The 21,701-nt window shown below is 42.9% G+C and overlaps 1 protein-coding gene across 2 annotated transcripts in view; it reads right to left on the reverse strand.

Annotated features, from left to right (window-relative positions):
- LOC123984755 overlaps positions 1 to 10,560 on the reverse strand; it is a 13,629-nt gene extending 3,069 nt beyond the window's left edge. The window contains exons 1-4 of one of the 2 annotated variants that reach the window (XM_046071854.1): positions 10,404 to 10,560; positions 6,547 to 7,571; positions 2,746 to 6,162; positions 2,533 to 2,616 (exon numbers count right to left, since the gene is read on the reverse strand). In XM_046071854.1, coding sequence (XP_045927810.1) covers positions 2,533 to 2,616; positions 2,746 to 6,162; positions 6,547 to 7,426 — 4,381 coding nt within the window. In that variant the 5' untranslated portion in view covers positions 7,427 to 7,571; positions 10,404 to 10,560. Of the gene's footprint in view, positions 1 to 2,532; positions 2,617 to 2,745; positions 7,572 to 10,403 lie in introns of both variants that reach the window. The other variant, XM_046071855.1, reaches the window with a different exon arrangement.
- Between the last annotated feature and the right edge of the window lie 11,141 nt (positions 10,561 to 21,701).

Genomic DNA, 21,701 nt, shown 5'->3' on the forward strand with positions numbered 1-21,701 from the left:
TGAGGAAGAGCCCAGCCCCACCCTCCCCCATCATCCTGTGTGACTCCCCAGTCACCACTGTGGACTCCTTCCTCTTCCTGGGCACCATCATCTCCCAGGACCTCAAGTGGGAGCTGAACATCACCTCCCTCACCAAGAAGACCCAGCAGAGGATGTACTTCCTGCCGCAGCTGAAGAAGTTCAGCCTGCCAAAGACAATGATGGTGCACTTCTACACCGCCATCATTGAGTCCATCCTCACCTCCTCCATCACCATCTGGTACACTGCTGCCACTGCCAGGGACAAGGGCAGGCTGCAGCGTATCATTCACCCTGCAGAGAAAAACCAAACTGCAGCTGCGATCTTCCTTCTCTTCTGGACCTGTACGCCTCGAGGACTCGGCGAGCAGGAAAGTACAAACTACTCTGAGGACTCTTCCCTCTGGCAGGAGGCTGCGGTCCATCAGGACCAAAACCTCTCGCCACAAAAACAGTTTCTTCCCGTCTACAGCTAGCCTCATCAACAAGGCCTGACACTCCCCCTTGCAAATGATACAAATGTCTCTGCACATGTAAATACGGTTTCATCTCGTGTCGGGCACAGACCTGGAACGTCGCACATATTTTTGAATATTTTTTCCACACACACACACTCTATCTCTTCCGTTGCGTTACTTCTGCACGGCACAGACCCAAAATAATGCACATGTATATATCTGCAACGTTGTTCTTCCATTCCATATTTGTATATTTCTACATTTATTTATGTCGACTGTATGTTTGTCTACGTGTAGCAGCTTATCACCACAGCAAATTCCTTGTATGTGTAAAACACTACTTGGCAATAAAGCTCCTTCTGATTCTGAAATATTCAATGCTGAAATATATAAATGGGGGTCCCCTAGAAAATTTTGAGCACTCAACACTTCATTTCCTGCATTTTGGAGACATTTTCTGCACCAATTTATGGTAGAATTGTCTTTATTTAAATAAAGTGATTTTTTTAGCTTAAACTTTTTTAAACAATGCATATTTGTTTCTTTTATCTTTAAATTGCATTGCATGTTTACTTATTGAGCAAATAAACATTTCTCAAAGTATTAATTTGTATTTTTAACATTTCTTGTTGCAAGCTTTTTTCAGAACTTATTTAACAAATGCTTTAAACAAAGTGATGGAGACATGTCCCCAGTATCCACAGTGTGACACCTATGAAATGAATACAATATTTGTGCACTAAGAACTCTTAAGAGGTGAAATCAAAAATACAAACATCAAAATTGTGTGGTGAGTTGTTGCAATTAGTTACACCTTGGCTAGATAAAGTAATGTAAGATAATATAATATGCCAATCGCTTCAGTGATTATTCATCCAGTTTGGTTTTTCTAAAGCATCTAAAGGCTGCTTGAAATGTAGTGTTATATAGTATTGGCTTGAAAGCAGTGGGGAAAAGTAGTTGGGGTCCGGTTTGTTTTTCCCTCGTTTCCGTGATCGCCGCATCTGGGTGATTTAAGTTTAATGTGCGTTAGATTGATGTTTCCATTCATAACGTTAGCCTATAACAGCGGTGCAACAGCGACACACGGACATGGTCCTCGTCTCATACACACCTGTCTCTCCGTTGCTGTTGTATCATTCACTGACCAGTAACCTTCAGCGGGTCTTCCAGTGCCGCTGTTCCATTAGCGCTGGCCAGTGTGACTGGCTCGCACGCCGATCAGCTTGTTGTGCTAACCTCAGCACCACTGCCCTCAGCCTCGTCCGCCAACTTGTTCGTATCTCTGGCTTTCTGAATTTCCGACACTTTCCCATTCTGAGTCGTCTAGCTAACATTACTACCAAGTCAGACATTTTCTTTTCTTTTCTAGTAACCGACTGATTTGCTTGGAGCTGGATGCCAGAGCTCGTGCACCGCAAACACTTCACAGTTCAGAGCGTAAAGCTGAACAAGGACGTAAATAGTAACATTACCTGTACTACCGTATAACATCTACCACACCAAATGGAATATATTATGAAGTCTCACACACAAAATATTTATGATGTTTCGGCATTAATTAAATCCTACGAAAGGACAAGCAAAATTTAAGATCTCTAAACGAAATTTAATACTATTAAAGGCCTTATTTTTGGAATATGAAATTTAAGGCCTTTTAAATACCCCCACAGGTACCCTGTTCTAAACCTCGCTCAGTATTTTGATGTCAGAAATGTGATTTATTTCACTGACGTTTTAGATTGGTTTCCACTGAGATATTGAGTGTGTGTAGTGACTTTACTGTAGTAAACTTTACTGTTGCTACTCTAGAACATTGTATTTAAAATATTAAATTCTAATCCTATTCTGAATTTGAAGACAACCAGGCAGCTACTATGCACACATCAATATTTGTTTATTTATCGCAAGTCATATCAATGTTATCGCAGATCTTCCTCATATCGTGCAGGCCTAGAATTTATGTGAACCTATTCTAATATAAATGTTATGTTACGTAAGGGACTAGACACTTTCTTTTCAATGTACAGCTTTGTGTCGTATGATGATAAACTACCTTGATCCTTGATCCTGGAAGCATCACCTTTTGTTGGCGTGGCCACTGTTCTTTGACCACTTCTGTGACTATTCACCCCAGAGCCTATGGTAAGAATATGGGTTAGGAACATGCATTCAGATTAGAGGCATTAAAAATAACTTGATTTTCATCATCATATGAATTTATTAAAAGACAATTAAAATGCAGTTTAGAGACTTCAAAAGAACACACCTAGTTCCCTTGGGGCATCACGAGTTATGGCCTTTGTCCACTGTATGGCGTCAATCTGGGACTTCTTCATCAGAGGGGTTGCAGAATCTAAGTTGTGCCTCAGTTTGGGTGCCCTGTCATAGTGCCTCGGTCCTGGTCTAGCTTCCCTTCCAGAATTATGATTTGTGGTTTTCAAGTCATCCTCCATCCCCAGGCTAGTTTTTCTGTCTCTCCTGGTTGGGTAATAGCCGTTCTGCCATTCTTCGGTCACTTGTTTCCTTGCTGATGATTGCATGGTTGCAGATGATTGACCTTGTGTAGGAGTGTATGGATGATCTAATGTGGAGGGGTTGCCATTACAGTGAGACCTCCGTAGAGTGGATGAAGACACATTTCTGGGAATAGATGGATTCTGCTTAGATTTAGGAAGACTAGAAGAGGTGGCGGTTTCTCCAGACTGAGACAAACCTCTTTGGGAGGCTGAGCTTTGTCTGGCTTCAGAACCTTTTCCACAGGAAGACAAGCTACAGGTGGAGGTGGGTGGGCCTTCCTGGCTAGGTGACGAAAGTTTGGGTTTTGTTACGTTGGCCTGAAATTTATTCTTTGTTGCATGGTGCATCTCATCTGCAAGTTGTGGTTTGGATACAAATCTTCCCTTTTTATTTCTGAACAAATGAGTCATATTAATTCCACTGGAGTCAGTCTGTTTTCTGGTTGGTGTGGGACGCTTTGGACACTGGGTTTCATCTTTGTCCTGCCTGTGGACTCTAGATTCTTTTAAAAGTTGCAAGTAGTCATTGGGTTGGGGAGACCGCTGAACAAGAAAGCGAGGAATCACGGGATTCTGACTCACAGTGTCCACAGACTGCAGCTGCTTCTCTGGTAAATCTTTAAATGACTGAGTGTTTTTTTCAGGCTTTTCATTGGCAGTTCCACAAAGATAATCCACAGTTTCAGTTGAAGGACTGCTTTGTTTAGCAAATAAAGAATCACAACTGTCCTCTGATCCTGATGGGAGTATATTCTTTGTATTTGTCTTCTTTTTGCTGAAGTTGTCTTTTTTAAGCACTTCATCAGAATCATGGGAAACTTTTCTTTTTGAGGTTATTTGTCTGTTAGTCTTGTGTTGAACATGATCAGAGCCACATTTAGTTCCAATCAGATGCCCACTCTTTTTTACACTGTGTGACTGATTAGAGCATGCATCCTGCGTCACTTCTTTAAACTGTGTATCATCAACTTTAGACTGGTGCTGTGGCAGTGATGAGTCTGCAGATGGCAGTCTGCTTTTTTTAAACTTTGCTTTAATATTTCCACACCGACTGCCTGCAGTTTCAGGTGCATGCCTCTTTTGTTGAACACAGGGGGCATCACCACCATCTGTTGAGCCTGAGGAGAATCTCTTCTTGTTTGCCTTCTTTTTGTAGTTTTGATCATCGTCATCACCTGTGTCAGAATCAAGGATTATTACATCATCCTTTTTAGCAATCTTTTGCCTGTCAGTCTTCTGTTTAACATGATCAGAGCCAGCTTTGGTTTCAATCGGCTGCCCACTCTCGCCCGTACTGTGTGACCGGTCAGAGCAAGCATCCTGTGTCACTTCTTTAAACCCCATTTCATCAAGTTTAGACTGGTGCTGTGGTGCTGGTGAGCCTGCAGATGGCAGTCTGTTTTTTGGAAACTTTTCTTCAATAGTTCCACACCAACTGTTCACAGTTTCAGGTGATTGTCTCTTTTGTTGACTATATGGTCCATCACCACTATCCTCTGAGCCTGAAGAGAATATTCTCTTCCTGTTTCTTCCTGCCTTCTTTTTGCAGATTTGGTCACCTTCATCCTCTGTGTCAGAATCAATGATTATTACATCATTATCTTCACCCTCTCTTTCAGACACATCTTCATCAGTCTCTGGGAGCAGAGGTGCTGACCTCTTCTCCCAAAACTGCCTGTGCACAGTCATATAGTTATGTTCTGTACCTGATGAGTAATCACAACTGTCTTCAGTATCACAGCTGTCTTCATGCTCAGACTCACTCCTGTTCTGAAGTTTATATGCTTCTCCCCCAGAGTCCACTTCATGTTCAGATAGGCACTTGTCTGATACCACCTCGAATATATTCTTAAATTGTAAACATTTTGCTTGTTGAAAGCTCTGAATTGTGTCAAACACCTCTAGCTTTCCTGTTGAAGCAGAAGCTGGTCCTGGTTTTGGAGCTGGCCACGGTGACTCATGGTGTGTGGAACTTCTGTCATATGATCTCTCTTTGTCTCCAGTTTCATCATCATCTAGCAGAACATTTTCTGGGCTGTCTTGGTCTTCATCATCCATTTCAAATTTAAGGTCTGAAATGCTGATTGGTATGACTGTCCAGTCATCATCCTCCATCTGATCAGTCTCATCATTCAAAAAAGAGGAAGGACTACATGAAACAGAGTGGTTTGTTGGCAATCCCAGATGGCTGTTACTGTCGCACTTAGGACTTAAATCAAAGTCATCAGTTTCCATAAAACATGGAGAGCAATGTTGTGCTATATCTGAAATGACTGCCATCTTCATGTGAGCCTGACCATGCTCATGGCCTTTATTTTCCAATGGTGACTGCTTGTCGTTGCGTTCAGGTACTTGTGTAAGCAAAGGCCTCTCCACAGACATATTCTCCATCTGCACATTTTCATCCTCACTTATGTCTTCATACTGTGGGTCTTCATAATATACTGCAAAGCTTGATTCCGCATGCTCTGTGTTTGGGGTGATTTTGGCCAGTTGTGACGGCTTGATAAAGTTGTCTTCATCTGAAATGTCTTCATAAAATGGATCTTTTAAAATTTGTTCAAAATGTGCTTCCTCACCCTTGCCTTTAAATAGAGGGGCATGTTCTTTGACTTTGTTTTCATAAACTGCAGTCCTTAGATCAGTCTGTGACAGCACAGAACCTGCATCCTCCCTCACACCTGCACGACTTGTTTGGTTGCACACCATTTCACTTTGCATTGATACGTGAAAAATGTTATCAATTGATGAATTTAGTTTGGGATGTGCAATTACATCCTTATTGCCAACATCACAATGTTGTTCAGCAATGTTATTCTTTGGATTTTCAAGGAGCATTTTGTTTTCAGATACCTCTAAACTGGACTTTGTGTGCACATTGTCCAACCCTAGTGTCTCCACTGGTTTAAGGCCTGCATCTCCTTTCTCCTCTTCTGTCATATATTTGAACCAACCAACACTAGGCACTTGGTGTGTGTCATCCAAATTCTTGATATTTAAATGAAGAGGCTTATATTCTTCTTGTGGCAAGCAGCAGTTGAGCATTGAAGAGTGCTTCTCAGTCGGTTCATCCAAGGTCACTTCAGACATTGCGGTGAGAACCACCGGACTCTCATCTTCACTCTTGGCGCAATTGGCAGCAACTTTCATCATAATTTGTGGATATTCTGTGGATGTAAAGAGATGAACGTTATCTATATTCCCATTCCAATATTGTTGCAGTATGACTTTAGATAAATTGTCCATCTCTGCAATGGTTTCTACATTCTCCAGACTAGCAATCAACTCCTTTAGCGCAGTTAATGAATAATGAAGAGTGGTCAAGCCACTCTGTAAATGCTTATCATAATATTTACTACGGAAACTTTCATCATTGCTACAGGAAAATGTTTTGTCTTTATAGTGATCTGAGTAAAAAAGTTTGCCATGTGCATGCATAGTTACATCGAAGTGTTTTTTTACAGGCAAATCCAAAGCCGCAGATACACGGTTCTAAAAAGATTGATTTTTATAAGCATGTGATGAGTCTCCTACAGCAGAGATTAGTGTACCTGTTGAAGGTTTCTCTGATACAGATGTAGAACAATAACCTGTCTCTTTAGATTTGATAAGCAAATCAGCATCTGCTTTGCTCCCCTTCGAACTGTCCTCTCCTTTTTGTCCAGCTGCAGCAGTGCGCTGCGCAATTACAGCACTTTGCCTTTCAACATCATCTTTGTCAGAGGCAGAGGTTGTAGGGAGATGGGCAACACTGTTGGACATGATGCCGTCAGATGGGAGTGTCAAGTTCCTGTCAGTGCAAAAATTCCACCCCTTATTGATGTGTGGGTGTCCATTATTTTTGTTTTTATATAATTTTGCAAGCCTTTTTACAATAAAGTCCAGTTTTTGGTCATCTATAGGTTCCGTTTCTTCAACCGGCGAGACTTTGTTTGTGGATAGCTGAGCGCTAAAAGAGGATGGGGAGACCTGCGGCTGACGCAGGGTGAAATGAGTTCCTCTTGAATGATCTAGGTGTTGTGTTGTAGTCTGGCCACAGTTAAGCGCAGTTTGGGAACTTTTCACTTGCCCACCCCTGCAGTTCATATCTGAAAAATTAGTGTCAGAATTCATTTCAGTCAAAATTTCTTCTGACGAAGGACATGGGGAGGTACGGGATTTGGAATCTGGAGGATTTGCTTTCAGCAAGTTGTACAGCAGTGGACACATTGTCTCCCGTTTGCTCTCAGACACAAAAGAACACTGATCCTGTAATGGAAATGTGATTCCAAGGCAGTCTTCCTGAGGTGCAGAACTGGTACCGGCTGATAAGGCATAATTTAAATCTCGTCTTTGCTGCAGTCCAGTATTATTGTTCAAATGTGACTCTTCTGGAATATGAAAATTTCCCTTAGAACATTCCCTTTGTTGTCCACAGTAAACGTGTAACATTGTTGTCTTAAAGTGACGTGAAAACACCAAGGATAGTCCGGTGTTACGCAGGATGGGGCCCCCTCCTTGGCTGTGTGGACATCCACATCGCACTGCATGTAGAGCAACCTTTCAAGTGATGACTTCAATTAAGCGCTTCCCAGGTCTAGGAAACAAATGTAAAAAAAAAAAACAAGAGGACAATTAGTAGTTTGCTGATTTCACATTCAAAGTGACCTTTAACTTAAGAATCCTTTGCCTATGGTTGTGCTTTTGTTTGCACTTACTAGCAAATGATTGAGACAAGGCCGGGCTAGGCCAGCTAAAGACCCGATCCACATTCTCACCACTTTAAAGGAGACCTATTATGCCTTTCTACATTTCATGACTTATTTACAATGTTGGATGTTCATGTCAAACATGGCCAAAGCTTCAAATGATGAGGTTGAACTATTTAAAAGAAATCCCTGTGAGCCAAAACCTCAGATTTCCTCCTGTTCTGAACTGCTTTTTCTTCCAGCAGCTCCATTCTACGTACAGTGCCGGTGTTCTATATATGGGCTGTTTCTCAATCTGCGTTCTTGTGAAACGTCATCAGTCGCAGCCAAAGTACTGTTCCAATTCAAAAGTCTGCATCTAGCCAAGTACAGTCAAATACCCGGATGTGTTCTCGCTCCGCCCCTTTTACCGAACCTGCATCGGTGGTGACTTGTGTGGACTTCGGATCGCCAGATATCCCAGGATGCATTTCGCCGCCAAAAAGCAGAAATGTCGGACGAGAAAACAGAACTGTAACTTATAATACTGCTGTTCTTGTGTCACATATAGTAGTTTTAAGAGATTTTTTTATGCGGGAATATAGTTGTTTAAACTACAAATATGTGGTTGATTTCTCAAGACAGAGCTGATTTTAAAAATTGCTACGATGTTTTCGGAAATTGAGGTCCCGCCCGCTAACGGGTCTGGCCATCAAGTCTGCTGCTGTTCCAATTGCTGAATGACTGACTGCTCCCGTTCCTGGAAGTTTGTACTCCCAAGCCAAACTTGCCAAGTCCGAGCTTTAAGTACAGAAGTCCGAACTTGCCGAACTCTGTATAGAGAAACAGCCATGTCATTGGCTCCCATAGCAACAGCATGGCAACGCTCCCTCTGCCTGTTCCCCCCAGCAACAACAGCAGCCTGGTAACATGCTTCAGGTCTTGGCCAATCAGAAGACAGTGGGCTTTGAGAGGGGGTGCTTTAAAGAGACAGGAGCATCTAGAGCTTATTTCAGACAGAGGCTGAAATGAAGGCCTACATGAAGAGTCAGTATAAGAATTTTTTTATTTATTTTTTACTTTGAATCATGTAAAGCTGCTATACATGCGTCACAGAATTACAATATAGGACTGGAAAAGCAGTATAATAGGTCTCCTTTAAGGATTGCGTTTCAACCTACATATTTTATGATCGTTAGCACCTTTTGTGTATAACTGTTTAATCATACACCACATGAAATGCCTACAAAATCCCTGACTTTATTCAAGTGTACCTTGAATTAATGCTTGTTTAAAAGGATGGTCACACCAAATATATATTCGATTTTTCTTCTGTTTACTCAACTTTGCATTTGTTAAATTATGCATATAATTTATCTTCCATATCCTACTACAAAGAAAAAACCCTAACAAGAAATCTTTAAAAAATATAAAAATGACATTAACTACCCAAAATTCACCAAGTAAAAACGTCAACTTTAGTGTTACCCATACAGGAGTTATTTGTGGCTGCCACTGACCTCCGCATATTTTTTTTGTAACATAATTTAAAATGGGTAAAGCAAAAACGTAGTTTATTGAAGAGCTGTGGAGCTCATATGTTCGCTCAGAACCCCTCTAGTTCGCTCTCGCAAATACATCGACATATGACCAACCCTAACTGAATGGTTAACATCATAAACATGGCTGCACAAATCTGTCCAACAGGCGGTCAATGTCGGAGACCCACCTCAAAAAAGTTAATAGCAAGCATGCAAGGAGCCTAGCTAATAAGGATAGCTATGTAACGTTAGGCTAAACGTTATTATACAACTGGGAGGTCGAGGTTATAGGCCGTTGTACATAGCTGCTCGACTCCACCACTATTCCAGCCATGATATATCTGTCAGTGTCATTAAATCAAGTTACTTAACGTTACCCAAGGACTTTCAGCTTACTTTCTTGCAGTTGTTGTGATGTTAGCTATAGCAGCAGTATAGTGGAGGATCTCAGTCTGGAGCTGCTATGCTGCTCTGGGACAGTCTCCTCCTCTCTGCATGTTAGCTTTGCAGCAGCAACTGTTGATACAGTTTGCTAACTCACAACTTTGCTAACGTTAGCTACAGTACTTGCCGTGTCGCAGTTCGCGCTTGATCATGTTTTGTAAGCAAGTTACCGGATTTCTATGAATTCGCATACCTATATATTCAAAAGGAGGAGAGTCCCCGCTAGCTTCTCCAGATAGTCACGGCCCTTCATAGCTGGCTCGTTGACCAATGGAGTAATTACATTAATTTACCATCCAAGTTAACCTAGTTAGCCAAAGCCCAGTTCTAGTTAATGCGTACAACAAATGCATAAGTTTATAAAAGACGAGAAAGCGATTAAAATAACCACACGCAACAGTAACATTACTTCCATTTCAGTCAGTTTTAAAATGCTAAAGGTTGCTCAAGGTACAACCAACGGTAACGTTAGTTTTTTTCTATCCGAGGCCAGAAACGTTAGTGTCGCTGCGAACAAAAGGCATAACGTTAACTAACTTATGGTGATCATTACGCTTTCCAAGCACGTTTGTATTTTAAAGTAAATTTAACTAAATCTGCGTCACATAACTTACAGCTAAGTGTATTATACCTTACAACGTTACATGTTTTCTCGGTGCGTTTACTATTTGTCACATTTAAACGAAAGAAGGTTTAAAATACATTAAAAATATAAATGTGTTCTTTAACATGACACCCAGCGTTAGTGTAACTTACCATGTCTATGCGGTTCACCATATTTAACGCATTTCACAACACTTCCTCAAAACCGTTGTAAAGGTTCTCTATTATTTTTCTAGGGTGAACTTTCACCGCGTAACAACTGACTGAAGTCCCGTAGCAACAGACCTCAAACTTTCCGTATCAGTGAGGAAGGAGGAAGTCGAACGGACCATTTATATGACGTTCAGCGTGAGCTCTGATTGGTGGCTTTTTGGAAGGGGCGTGTATCATCGGACAAAGAGGGGCAAACACCAGTCTATGCATCAAGTGATAAATATGATCTTTGTCTGCACTTTTTACAACTCAAATAAAGTTTCACAAAATGTATTATTATTGAATGTATGAATTGTAACTCTGTGTGATGTCTGTAGGCTAACCATGATTTATTTGGGGGTGTTATGTCTAAGAAAATACCAATCTGTCCTCCCAATCTATAGTAGAGAATGTGTTAAAATACCTCCTCCTAATAAGAACCACATTCAACACACGCATTTTCAAATTTAGTAGACCACGACTTTATAGTAATATGAATTCACAAGCCAAAACCAAAAAATGTAGAAGCTATTTGTAAAGAGGTATGACTGACAAGCTAAAACACAAAAACATGATTAGTGCAGGCAGCTCAGAGAGGCAGGGACAGTGAGATGCATGCTGCAGGCAGAAGCCAGACAGGTGCATCATGCTCTGGAGATGAATGAGTGCGAATTTGGAACATAAACTATAATACAATTTAGAAGAGAACATTAAAATGTACTACAGTTGTAATTAAAATCAAGATTTTTCATTCCCATTTCTCACTGTAAATGCACAGAATTTTATTCTGAAACAAAATACGAAAGAGGTTGAATGTTCTTAAAAGTCCATAGCACATTTTTGCTAAAAGCAACCTCCAGCTCACATGATTGAAGCCAGCCTGGGGCAACTACTGTGGCTGCAAAAGAAGTTCCATTAGAAATAATGGTAAAATAAACCTCTTTCTCACCTGAATTATTCCCTAAGTAAACACTTTCCTAATGAGTTTATGGTCTCAGTCGCTAGTTTCAAGTCTTCTTCAACACAGCATGATGTTAATTTTATAAATTATGCTCCCATTTAGAGGAAAATAGACCATAAAGCAGGGGAGGCTTTAGGACACGACTACCTTGTGATTGACATGTTGCTACCATTGCAACCTGTCAGTCAGGATTGAGTGACTGCTAACCGCTGCTCTGTGTAAATTTAGCCAGTACCGTTGAAAAAGCTTATTAGGAGTTGACTGTTCATTTTTCAAGCTTTCTAACGCAACTATCACTTCCGAATATGGTCACGTCCATTGCCTTGTTGCAAAAAAATCAACACGGTGGCAGCCAAAATGTCAAATACGAGGCTTCAAAACAGCAGTCCACAAACAAATTTGAATTCAGATGGTCAATGTAGACTAATGTTCTAAATGTTTACATTTTAATTTATAAATATTATAGAATTGTGGGAAATGTGCTTAAAAAATTAAGTGGAGTGTTTGAGAAAACCCTCTGGACCAGATGTGCTTTCACATACTTCCTAGTACTTTGTCAATAAAGCACTATTGTCCAATAGAGTTCAGTGCATTATACATTTACTGTAGGTTCAAAACACAATACAATTAATGGACATGTGGCAATGTGAAGAAATACTTGTGGACAGAAAAAGAAATGGTTGTGGAAATGTCCAGGTTAAGGGTTAGGTGAATACAGCACAAAAGTCACATGCATGAAAAGGTCTCTGCATCCTGCAGGGAAGAAAACAAACACCCTGTCTGTGGATCCATGGGTGAATGAAGCCAGTCCTCGCTCCAGAATTAATTCCATCCATAAGTAACACAGTGACAGTCTATTTTGGTCATGAGTTATATAAATGTTCAGTAATAAAACATCTAAAACCAAAAATCTTATCAGATGGGTGATCCTGAGATTATATCTTATCAAATGATGGTCCATGGTGTAATTTGTGTGAGTTTAGGGGTCCTGGTTTGAGAACCACTGGTTTAGAGTTGTAAGCACACAGCAGCATCAGGGATGCACTTCACCAAAAACTCAGTTCTCCATCTTCTCAGGTAGGCCGGCGATTTTACCTTTAATTTTGAATCTGTGTCAGGTTGTTACCCGATACCGAGGCTATAGCAGCTAGCTCAGCTAGCTCCGGGAGCATTGACCATCAGTCTCATTTGGGGCTTTATCATGCTTCTTTCCCTTTTTGGCTTTCGGTTTTGTCAGGTTATTAGGGTGGGTACATGATGCTCTCTTTATATCTTATGTAACTTGTGTTGCAATACTTAGTTTGTGAGGCAGTTGTGTTGACACAAACACATACCATACCTGGTGATTCAATCATCCGCACCCAATCACTAATCACACAGACACACCACTCTGGGTTACCTCTATAAATTGTCAGGCTGCATAGGAAGAGACAGACTCCTCTGCTTACTGCTTCAGAGTAGACTCTGTGTTGGTGTGAGGAGTCTCCAGATATATATCTGCAATTGCTTTTGGTTTGGTAATAAAGGTCTCGAAACTTAAGGCACTGTCTCATCTGATCTCTTCTCATCAACAGACCTGGTGAAGTCGGCGTACTTCAACAATAGTCAAAGTGAATCATGAAGAAAAAGCTGGAAATTAAATAAAATATTACATGAATGACTGAGTTATTTCAAGCGTGGAGAAGAGCTCTAGAAAGTATGTACAATAAGAACAGCTACCCAATTGCTAGTAAGTAGTAAATATGCAGGTGGATGTTAGAGTCACTGGGTTATTGCAGAGGGATTGTTCCTGACACTGTTCATCAGAGCGATGGCCTGTGGGTAGAAACTATTTGTGTTTCTGGTTGTTTTGGCATACATCTCTCTGTATCGCTTACCACATAGGAGAAGCTGGTTGTGTCCAGGGTGTGATGGATCTGCTGCGATGTTTCCTGCTCATTTCCTGACAGCCCTGGGGGGCGCCAGTGCTAATAGGCCGGGAAGGTGACTGTTTGATGTTGGAGAGAGGTGTCAATGTGGGCTTCTCAAATCTGCAGTAAAACAAATTAAGGACGTCAGCCAGTTGGAAATTTTCCATTGTGTGGGGATCGTCAGTGTGGAAAAGCTTGCAGGTCCTCTAGGTCCTGCAAGCTTTTCCACACTGACGCAGAGGCGATGAGGCAAGGAGAGGAATCAAGGAGTTCCAACTGAGAAATGAAAAGGGCTTTTGATGTTTTCACACACAAAAAACTGTATTTGAAGCTGATTTGAATATTTACTAGATTATGTAATGTAGTGGATGGTTAACTGTGAACGCTGTATAGCCAGTGTTAGTTAGTTAGTTAGTTAGGAACTTTATTGTCTACAAAATAGAAATTTCATCACATGACAGTTAATGAGGACAGACACTGAGAACATATACATTAGCATTTATAAACAACAACTTATAAAGAAAAACAAAAGACTTCTCATGATGCTCCAAGAGTGAATATTTTGAACATTCTGAGACCAAATTTTAAAATTCATAACAAATGGATTGAACTTTACTGTTTTCTCTAGGTGCTGAAAATCCACAGTAATAAGTCATTTTGGTGCTTCCTGTGATAGGTCTCTCATGTGGTTCTGTCTCCTTATTACAGAATCTGACTACTTTGCTGACTTGTTGAATGACAGGTTTACTAGTTGACGTCCTTTGGAAATTAAATGGATTAACTGACAGATGATTTTAAAGGAGAATTCCACCAATTTTACACATAGATTTTAGCTAACTCATTGTGGTTAGCCCTCTGTCGTGTCTTGGAGATGACAAAGGTCTGACATACAGTCTGTGTGGAGTTTTAAAGACATGGCAGAAGTATACAAAGTTCAGCCATGTGCATAATGAGCCGTGCCTGTGTATAGCGGGTGCAGGGAGGGGTATGGGAAGACAAAGTGCATCAAATGATAATAACCGCATTATTTAAATATGTGAAGGATTCCCTGTCTGCCATCTCCCACATGGCATGCTGCAGACAATGTTAGAATTCAAAGACTTAACCATTAAATGTGACACATCACAAAGACAGATTAGTATAATGTGTATTACATAGATTTGAACCATCCTTGGTACTGTTCGATGGAACCACACAAAATGTGAAGGTTTAAAGTGTTGTTGCCAATAATAAAAACAAGTAGCTTGAGAAAACACTAATTTCAAGCACATGTCAGAATACTGTCTGTATTAAAATGAGGGGGGACTGAATGAATTGTTTCAGGGGTATCACTCTCCTATTTCACACTATGAATTTACCTCAACATCCTACATCCCCAAATAGGCTTTTTTCATGGAAATGAAGGCACTATCACTGGGGGCGATAAGGTCGGGCCTAATATGTCGAAAATCATGTTTTTAAAAACTCCAGATAACACATCTCTGTGGGGTAAGCGCCTTACATCCACTAGCCTTTTTCATAACTGTTATGGCAGAAAATTGTTACTTTGTTAAATTGTTAAAATTATTACTATTCTCATTATGGCTTATAGATATATGTATTGTGTTTTATTCTTAACCTTTCCTCTCCTAGACTCCTTATGTCCGTCCACATTTACTAGGGTTAAGGTCAGAGCTGTGAGATTGTTTTGGTGTTTTCCTCTCTTGTTGTTCCTCTCCTCTCCTGGAATGTTCATTCAAGGCCGAGAGAGGATCTCTGTTGCCCAAAACATAGAAACCTAGACTGTGTAAATGATGATGCATCCCTTTGCTCGGGGCCAGACGCCCGAAGCTGACCTAGGCGGAAGGTCTCTGGACCAGCTGTAAATGTATTGTAGTACTGTTTATTCTCAGTTTGTTGTAACTCAATTCTTTGCTCAACCCCTCATCAGGAATATCATTTCCACGACACTAACCTCCTAATATGCAATCACCTTGTCTTACAGCAGAGATCCCGCCATTATTTCCTACTCACTCTCCCCCACCTGCTATATGCATGGTCACACACACCCTCCTCAAAGCTACCCAGGAGTCTCACTCACACTCACACTCTCTCTCTCACACATACACACACACACACACACACACACACACACACACACACATTAAAGCTAATGGTGATGATAAAAGTGTTTTTGTTTATGTAGACATTGTTTGCACTCTGACAATGGCACAGGGATTTTAATGACTCACTCCCACACGGCCACCATTAATTTCCAGCACTGCCTTAACCCTCTTGGGTTTGGATTCACCAGAGCTTCACAGGTTGCCACTGGAGTCCTCTTCCACTCCTCCATGACGACATCACGGAGCTGGTGGATGTTAGAGACCTTGCGCTCCTCCACCTTCTGTTTGAGGACGCCCCACAGATGCTCAATAGGGTTTAGGTCTGGAGACATTCTTGGCCAGTCCATCACCTTTACCCTCAGCTTCTGTAGCAAGGCAGTGGTCATCTTGGAGGTGTGTTTGGGGTCGTTATCATGTTGGAATACTGCCCTGAAGCACAGTCTACGAAGGGAGGGGATGATGCTCTGCTTCAGTAATAATAATAATAACAATCTTTATTTGTTGAGCACTAAAGACAATAATACCCAAAAAACAATGATACAAAAACAATACAAGATAAAAGCAAGAAAACATTGAAAAGACTAAAATACACGTTTAAGATAAATATAAAATAAGTATAATAGAGTAAAATAAAAGGGATAAAATAAAGTCAAATAAGATCGGGAAAGACTCTCCTATAAAAGTATGTTTTAAGAAGGGACTTAAAAGAGTTCACTGACTCAGCCGACCTGATTTCCTCGGGCAGGCTGTTCCAGAGCCTCGGGGCCCTGACAGCAAACGCTCTGTCCCCTTTAGTTTTCAGTCGAGACTCTGGAACAGACAGCAGACCTCTGCCCGAGGATCTCAAGGTGCGTGCTGGTGCGTATGGGACTAAAAGGTCAGAAATATAACAAGGCGAGAGGCCATGAAGAGCTTTAAAAGTGATCAATAGAATTTTAAAGTCAATTCTAAAACATACTGGGAGCCAGTGTAATGAAGCTAAAATAGGAGTAATGTGGTCATATTTCTTTGTTCTGGTGGAGTTCTGGACAGTCTGGAGTCGATCAGTAGATTTTTGGGTTAAACAGGTGAAAAGGCTCTTGCAATAATCCAGGCGTGATGACATGAAGGTGTGTAAAATGGTCTTTGTGTCCTTAAAAGACATAGATCAAATTTTTGCTATATTTCTAAGTTGATAAAAACATGATTGAACAAGCTTTGTGGTGTGCTGCTCGAAATTTAAATTACTATCAAACCAAACACCAAGGTTCTTTGCCACAGCCTTAATGTGATTTACTAGGGAACCAGCAGATGGCAGTATTTGTTTTGCCATCTGCTGGGACCCGATGACCAGGATTTGTGTTTTGTCTGAGTTCAGCAGGAGGAAATTATTTGACATCCATTTTTTAACTTCACAAAGTACACACAGTATGTCACAGTACATGTTGGCATTCATGGTTCCCTCACTGAACTGTCGCTCCCCAGTGCCGGCAACACTTATGCAGCCCCAGACCTGGGACGACAGACATGCAGACCAATTTGATGCATGGTATTAGTATTAACGCAGTATTTTAGATTCTAGATGACAAAAACAAACCATGTTGGTATTATCAATTCAATTCAATTATTCATTTAGCTGACGCTTTTATCCAAAGCTACTTACAATTGCTATACATGTCAGAGGTTGCACGCCTCTGGAGCAACTAGGGGTTAAGTGTCAACAAATCTATCTGATGTTTAGAATCCAATGCTACGTCATATTGGAATCTATTACTATCCATGAGTTGTATTCTAATCTGGGGAGCCAGGAGATTCCTGTAAACATTCCTGTAAGACTCAACCTTGCCAGATTCCGAGAGAACACAGATCTCCTCCCCTGACGCCTGAGCTACTGTCTCTACTTTATCAATCTAACTGTAGTCTCTCTAAAAAGGACAGTTACATGAGAGAAATAACTAGAGCTGGAAGGTCAGTGAACTCTTGTGGGGTCAGCTAATGACTCTAAACTAGACCTGTCTTAGAATATTCTTTAATCCTATATTTCCCATAATGCAACTGAATGGGGTTAAAAATTCCATTTTCAATTAAATTAAATTTTATTTATATAGCGTCAAATCACAGTTATCTCACAGCGCTTTTCATAAAAGAGCAGGTCTAGACTGTACTCTATGATGATATTTACAGAAACCCAACAGTTCCCACCAAGAGCAGCACTAGGTGACAGAGGCAAGGAAAAACTTCCTTTTAAGAGGCAGAAACCTCGAGCAGAACCATGGCTCAGGGTGGGCGGCCATCTGCCTCAACCGAGAGAGAGAGGGAGAGAGAGAAAGAGGGAGGGGGATGGAAGGAGAGAGAGAGGGGAGGGAGGCAGCCTACACAATATACACAAAGTGGTACAGACAGTAAAGGTGATGTTGCTATAGACTAAATGACTAAATGAAAAATGGTACAGATATTTATAGTAGTGTTTATGATAACAATCGTAATGTTAATGATTATAATAACAATAATAACAATAGGACTAGCAACAATAGTCGTTGCAGTAGAGGGTGTCGAGCAGGAACACGGGGGCAGCAGGTGACCCGCAGCCACAGATCCAGACTCCACAGCTCCAGAGCCAGAAAACCTGCAGGAAGTGATAGGAGGAGAGAGGAGAGGGACGAGAAAGCACAAGACTACGGGAAAGGGAAGAATTCGGGGATGAGATTGCATACAGAGGGAGAAAAAGTAGAGGAGAGAGGAGCTCAGTGCATCATGGGAAATCCCCCGGCAGTCTAGGCCTATAGCAGCATAACTAAGGGATGGTTCAGGACTCACCTGAGCCAGCCCTAACTATAAGCTTTATCAAAGAGGAAAGTCTTAAGCCTACTCTTAAATGTGGAGATGGTGTCTGCCTCATGAACCCAAATTGGAACATGGTTCCACAGGAGAGGAGCTTGATAGCTGAACACTCTGGCTCCCATTCTACTTTTGGAGACTCTAGGAACCACAAGTAACCCTGTATTCTTGGAGTGCAGTGCTCTGGTGGGGTAGTAAGGTACTATGAGCTCTTTAAGATAAGATGGTGCCTGACCATTAAGAGCTTTGTAGGTAAGAAGAATGATTTTAAATTCTATTCTGGATTTTACTGGAAGCCAATGCAGAGAAGCTAAAACAGGAGAAATGTGATCTCTTTTCCTGGTTCCTGGCAGAACACGTGCTGCAGCATTCTAGATCAGCTGAAGAGTCTTGAGCTGTGTCTTAATTCAGGGGCCGCATCTTTCGAAGGCTGCATTTGAAGGCCGAATACGTCACAGTCGATGCGACTAGGCTGTCCCATTTCCTCGGTTTGGAGGATCCAACAACTGGATCCTTCGCAGCCCCAGGTATCCTGACATTCATTGCGTGCCAGTTGATTGTCCCAGCGTAAATAATGGAGTCGGCAGTGGCTGTGGAGTTGAGCCCCCCGGATTTTACCTATAAATGTAAGTATTGGATTTCAACTCTCTTCAAAAGCCACTTACACATATGTAAAAATAACAAGAGGCATAAAAGCGCAATGTGTCGTTTAAAGAATAGGATTGTGGAATGTTTCTCTGTGATTAGGACAATTTTGGAGAAAATGGGCCTGTGGGGGAAGGTGACTTCCCTCCAAGCAAAAAAAAAAATGGGACAATTTAAAAAAAAACAAAACAAAGTATGTGTGTGTGATTTGAAATTTATATTTAGGCTGGGCCCCCCTGGACCTGTCCTGGGGATGGGCGGGGTTGTCGCTGACTCTGGGGTGCTGCCGGTGCTAGAGGGGCTCTTGCTATAAGCCCTGGGCTGGAGGGACCTGGCATCCTTCTGCTTAGGGGGGTGGGGGACAGGACTGAATGAATGATGGGGCCAGTCAGGAATCTGGTCCCAGTGAGGAGGACCATTCTAGCCTCCCTATGACCTCCTTCACCTTTCCCCCTTTGGTCATGTCTCACATACACCCTTAGGACTCTGGGGGGCGGGCAGGCTGCAGGGCGTTTGGTGGGTCGGGCTGCTTTATTGCGGCCTCACCCTTCTTCCTCCCACACTGGCCGCCCCTCAATTTTAATTACACATTAGACACAGAGGGCTTGGGGGGGAGGCTCCACTACCTAACAGTTGTGGGGTGCCTGTTTCACAACTACCCTCCAATTTTAACTGCACCTTAGTTACCACACACCTTATCTTTACTCCACCATACAACACTTCACAATCCCTGACATGCATCCAACACAAAACAATACATTTACAGAGGCAGGCAGAGGGGTTGAAGGAGTGGGGGAGATTCTCATTGGACTTGTGTCCTGCACCTGGAGCCCCGGGCGTCGGGGGTGCTGTGGGGTTGGTTACGGCCTTGTCTGATCTGGGGTGGGCTGGGGGGGTCGGGGCTCCCCTGGTGTGGGGGCCCGCTCTTGACCTAGGGATCTGGGGACTTGGGCTTGTGTCTTTTGCTCATTTCTGGGCGGGTGGTGTGTCCCTGGGCCTGGGGGCCCGTTGTCTCCTCTCCTCGCCTGGGCCCTCTTCGGCAGGGGTGGGGCTCCCGCTGCTTCCCCCTGCCAGCTCTCTTACAGTGGGGGCATTCGAGAGTCTGTGGGGCGCATGGCCGGTGTTGTCGGGGTAGGTTTTGGTGCTCCTCCTTGGGGGTGCTTGACTGGGGGGGCTGGGCCCCCGTCCAGGGATGAGATCGGCCTCGGGGGCTGCTGGCACTGCCTGCACTCTGGGGAGTGATGCCTCTAGCTGGACTGGGGGACCTTTGGCCTGGCTCTCCCGCGTTATCGCTCCCTGGCGGCATGGAGCTTCCCGGCACGGCTTTCTGTTGTTCTTCCTTGGGGCGGGGTACAGCTTCCCCTGGGACATGCGGTCTGGGGTCCTTTACGCTTTGGGGGGGTCGCAGGGTGCCCTGGCTTCTGGGGGTGGGGGTCTGTGCGCGGGTTTGGAGGGCTGCGGTGGGATTGTAGGGCGATTGTCGATGCATCTTGATGCATTGTGCTTTTTCCCTGGGCAGGGTCTCTGAATAGCTGCTGGGCGTTTAGTTTGTGCATTGGAGTCCAGGGGAGGCATTTCCTCGTTGACTTGGAGGGACCAGTTTGCGTCCCTGTTTTGCTTCGTTGGCCTCGGATCCATGCTTCCCCATATCTCTGTCGGCCAGTTGTTGGACTCCTCTGGATACTGAGGTATATAGTTAGTTTTCGGGATGTGCAGTGTGGGTGCGGGGCAGGGCTGTGCTCCGGTTTGTTCTGGGCTTGTGCCTGGAGTTCTCAGCCCTTGACGGGTGGGTGGGTTGGTGGTGGCATACAGCTGAGCTAGTTGATTTTGCCTCGTTGCTGGTTTTGCACAGCGGCCGGGGGGCGTGCTAGGCATGGGGGATGTCGGCTGGCAGCGGCGGCCTTAGTTTTTTCCGGCGGTTGGGGGGACGGCGGACTTTTATTGGCGGGTGCACGGTGACCTGTGCGGCGCGTTTGCTGCCGGGCTGGGACTTGCTGCTGGTGTTTCTCTCCGCTGGCTTTCGCTGTCGTGTTGTTCCGCTTGCTCTCTCTCATTTGCTCGACCTCGCACGCGGGATTCACAGGGGGCTGCTGGGCATTGGGTGTCGCCGTGCTCGCGCAGTGTGCGCGTTGGGCTCATCACTTGTGCATTGGTGTTGATGATTGCGTGGCATTTGGGCATTTTGGTTGTTCGCTGCGCGGCGGTGGGGTGCTGGGTGGGGGGGGAGAACTGGTCTATGTTGTGTCCGCGCACACACATACAGACACATTCACCCACACGCACACAGACACAAACAGTCTCACACACAGACACAAACAAATTTAGGTTGTCCCTGGTAGAATTATTCCTGATGCTTTTCTTTCAGTTACTTATTTAAATTAATTGTTATTATTCCAGCTCTCATGGCTGTGCTGTATTGCTTATTTAGTGTGCTGGACTGTTTCTTGTTTTCATTTTTCTCTTAGTTGTCTTACTATGTCAGCTGTTTATTGCTGCTGTTCGGCTGGTTGTCTTTTACTATTATTATTATTTTTATTGTTTGTTTTTGTTTGTGTTTGTTTGTTGTTGTTTATCTCCTCCCCAAGCCCCCCTCTCTGTTCTATTGCAGGTTTCGTTGCTTTCTGCAATTGGTGTTTCCCACTGCTTTTCCCTGTTGTCCCCAACTTCCATCCCCCTTTCCCCCTTCTCTTACAGGTCTTGTCCTTTCTCTGTGCTGTCTGTTTGTGCCCCCCCATCCCCGTGTCTGCCCCCCTGTCCGGCCAGGTGACAAATCAATACATAATTAAATAAATAATAAAAGAGACAAAGGAGTAAATTAATA

This window comes from Micropterus dolomieu, linkage group LG16 (genome assembly GCF_021292245.1).
Source record: "Micropterus dolomieu isolate WLL.071019.BEF.003 ecotype Adirondacks linkage group LG16, ASM2129224v1, whole genome shotgun sequence".
NCBI classification, from domain to species: Eukaryota; Metazoa; Chordata; class Actinopteri; order Centrarchiformes; family Centrarchidae; genus Micropterus; species Micropterus dolomieu.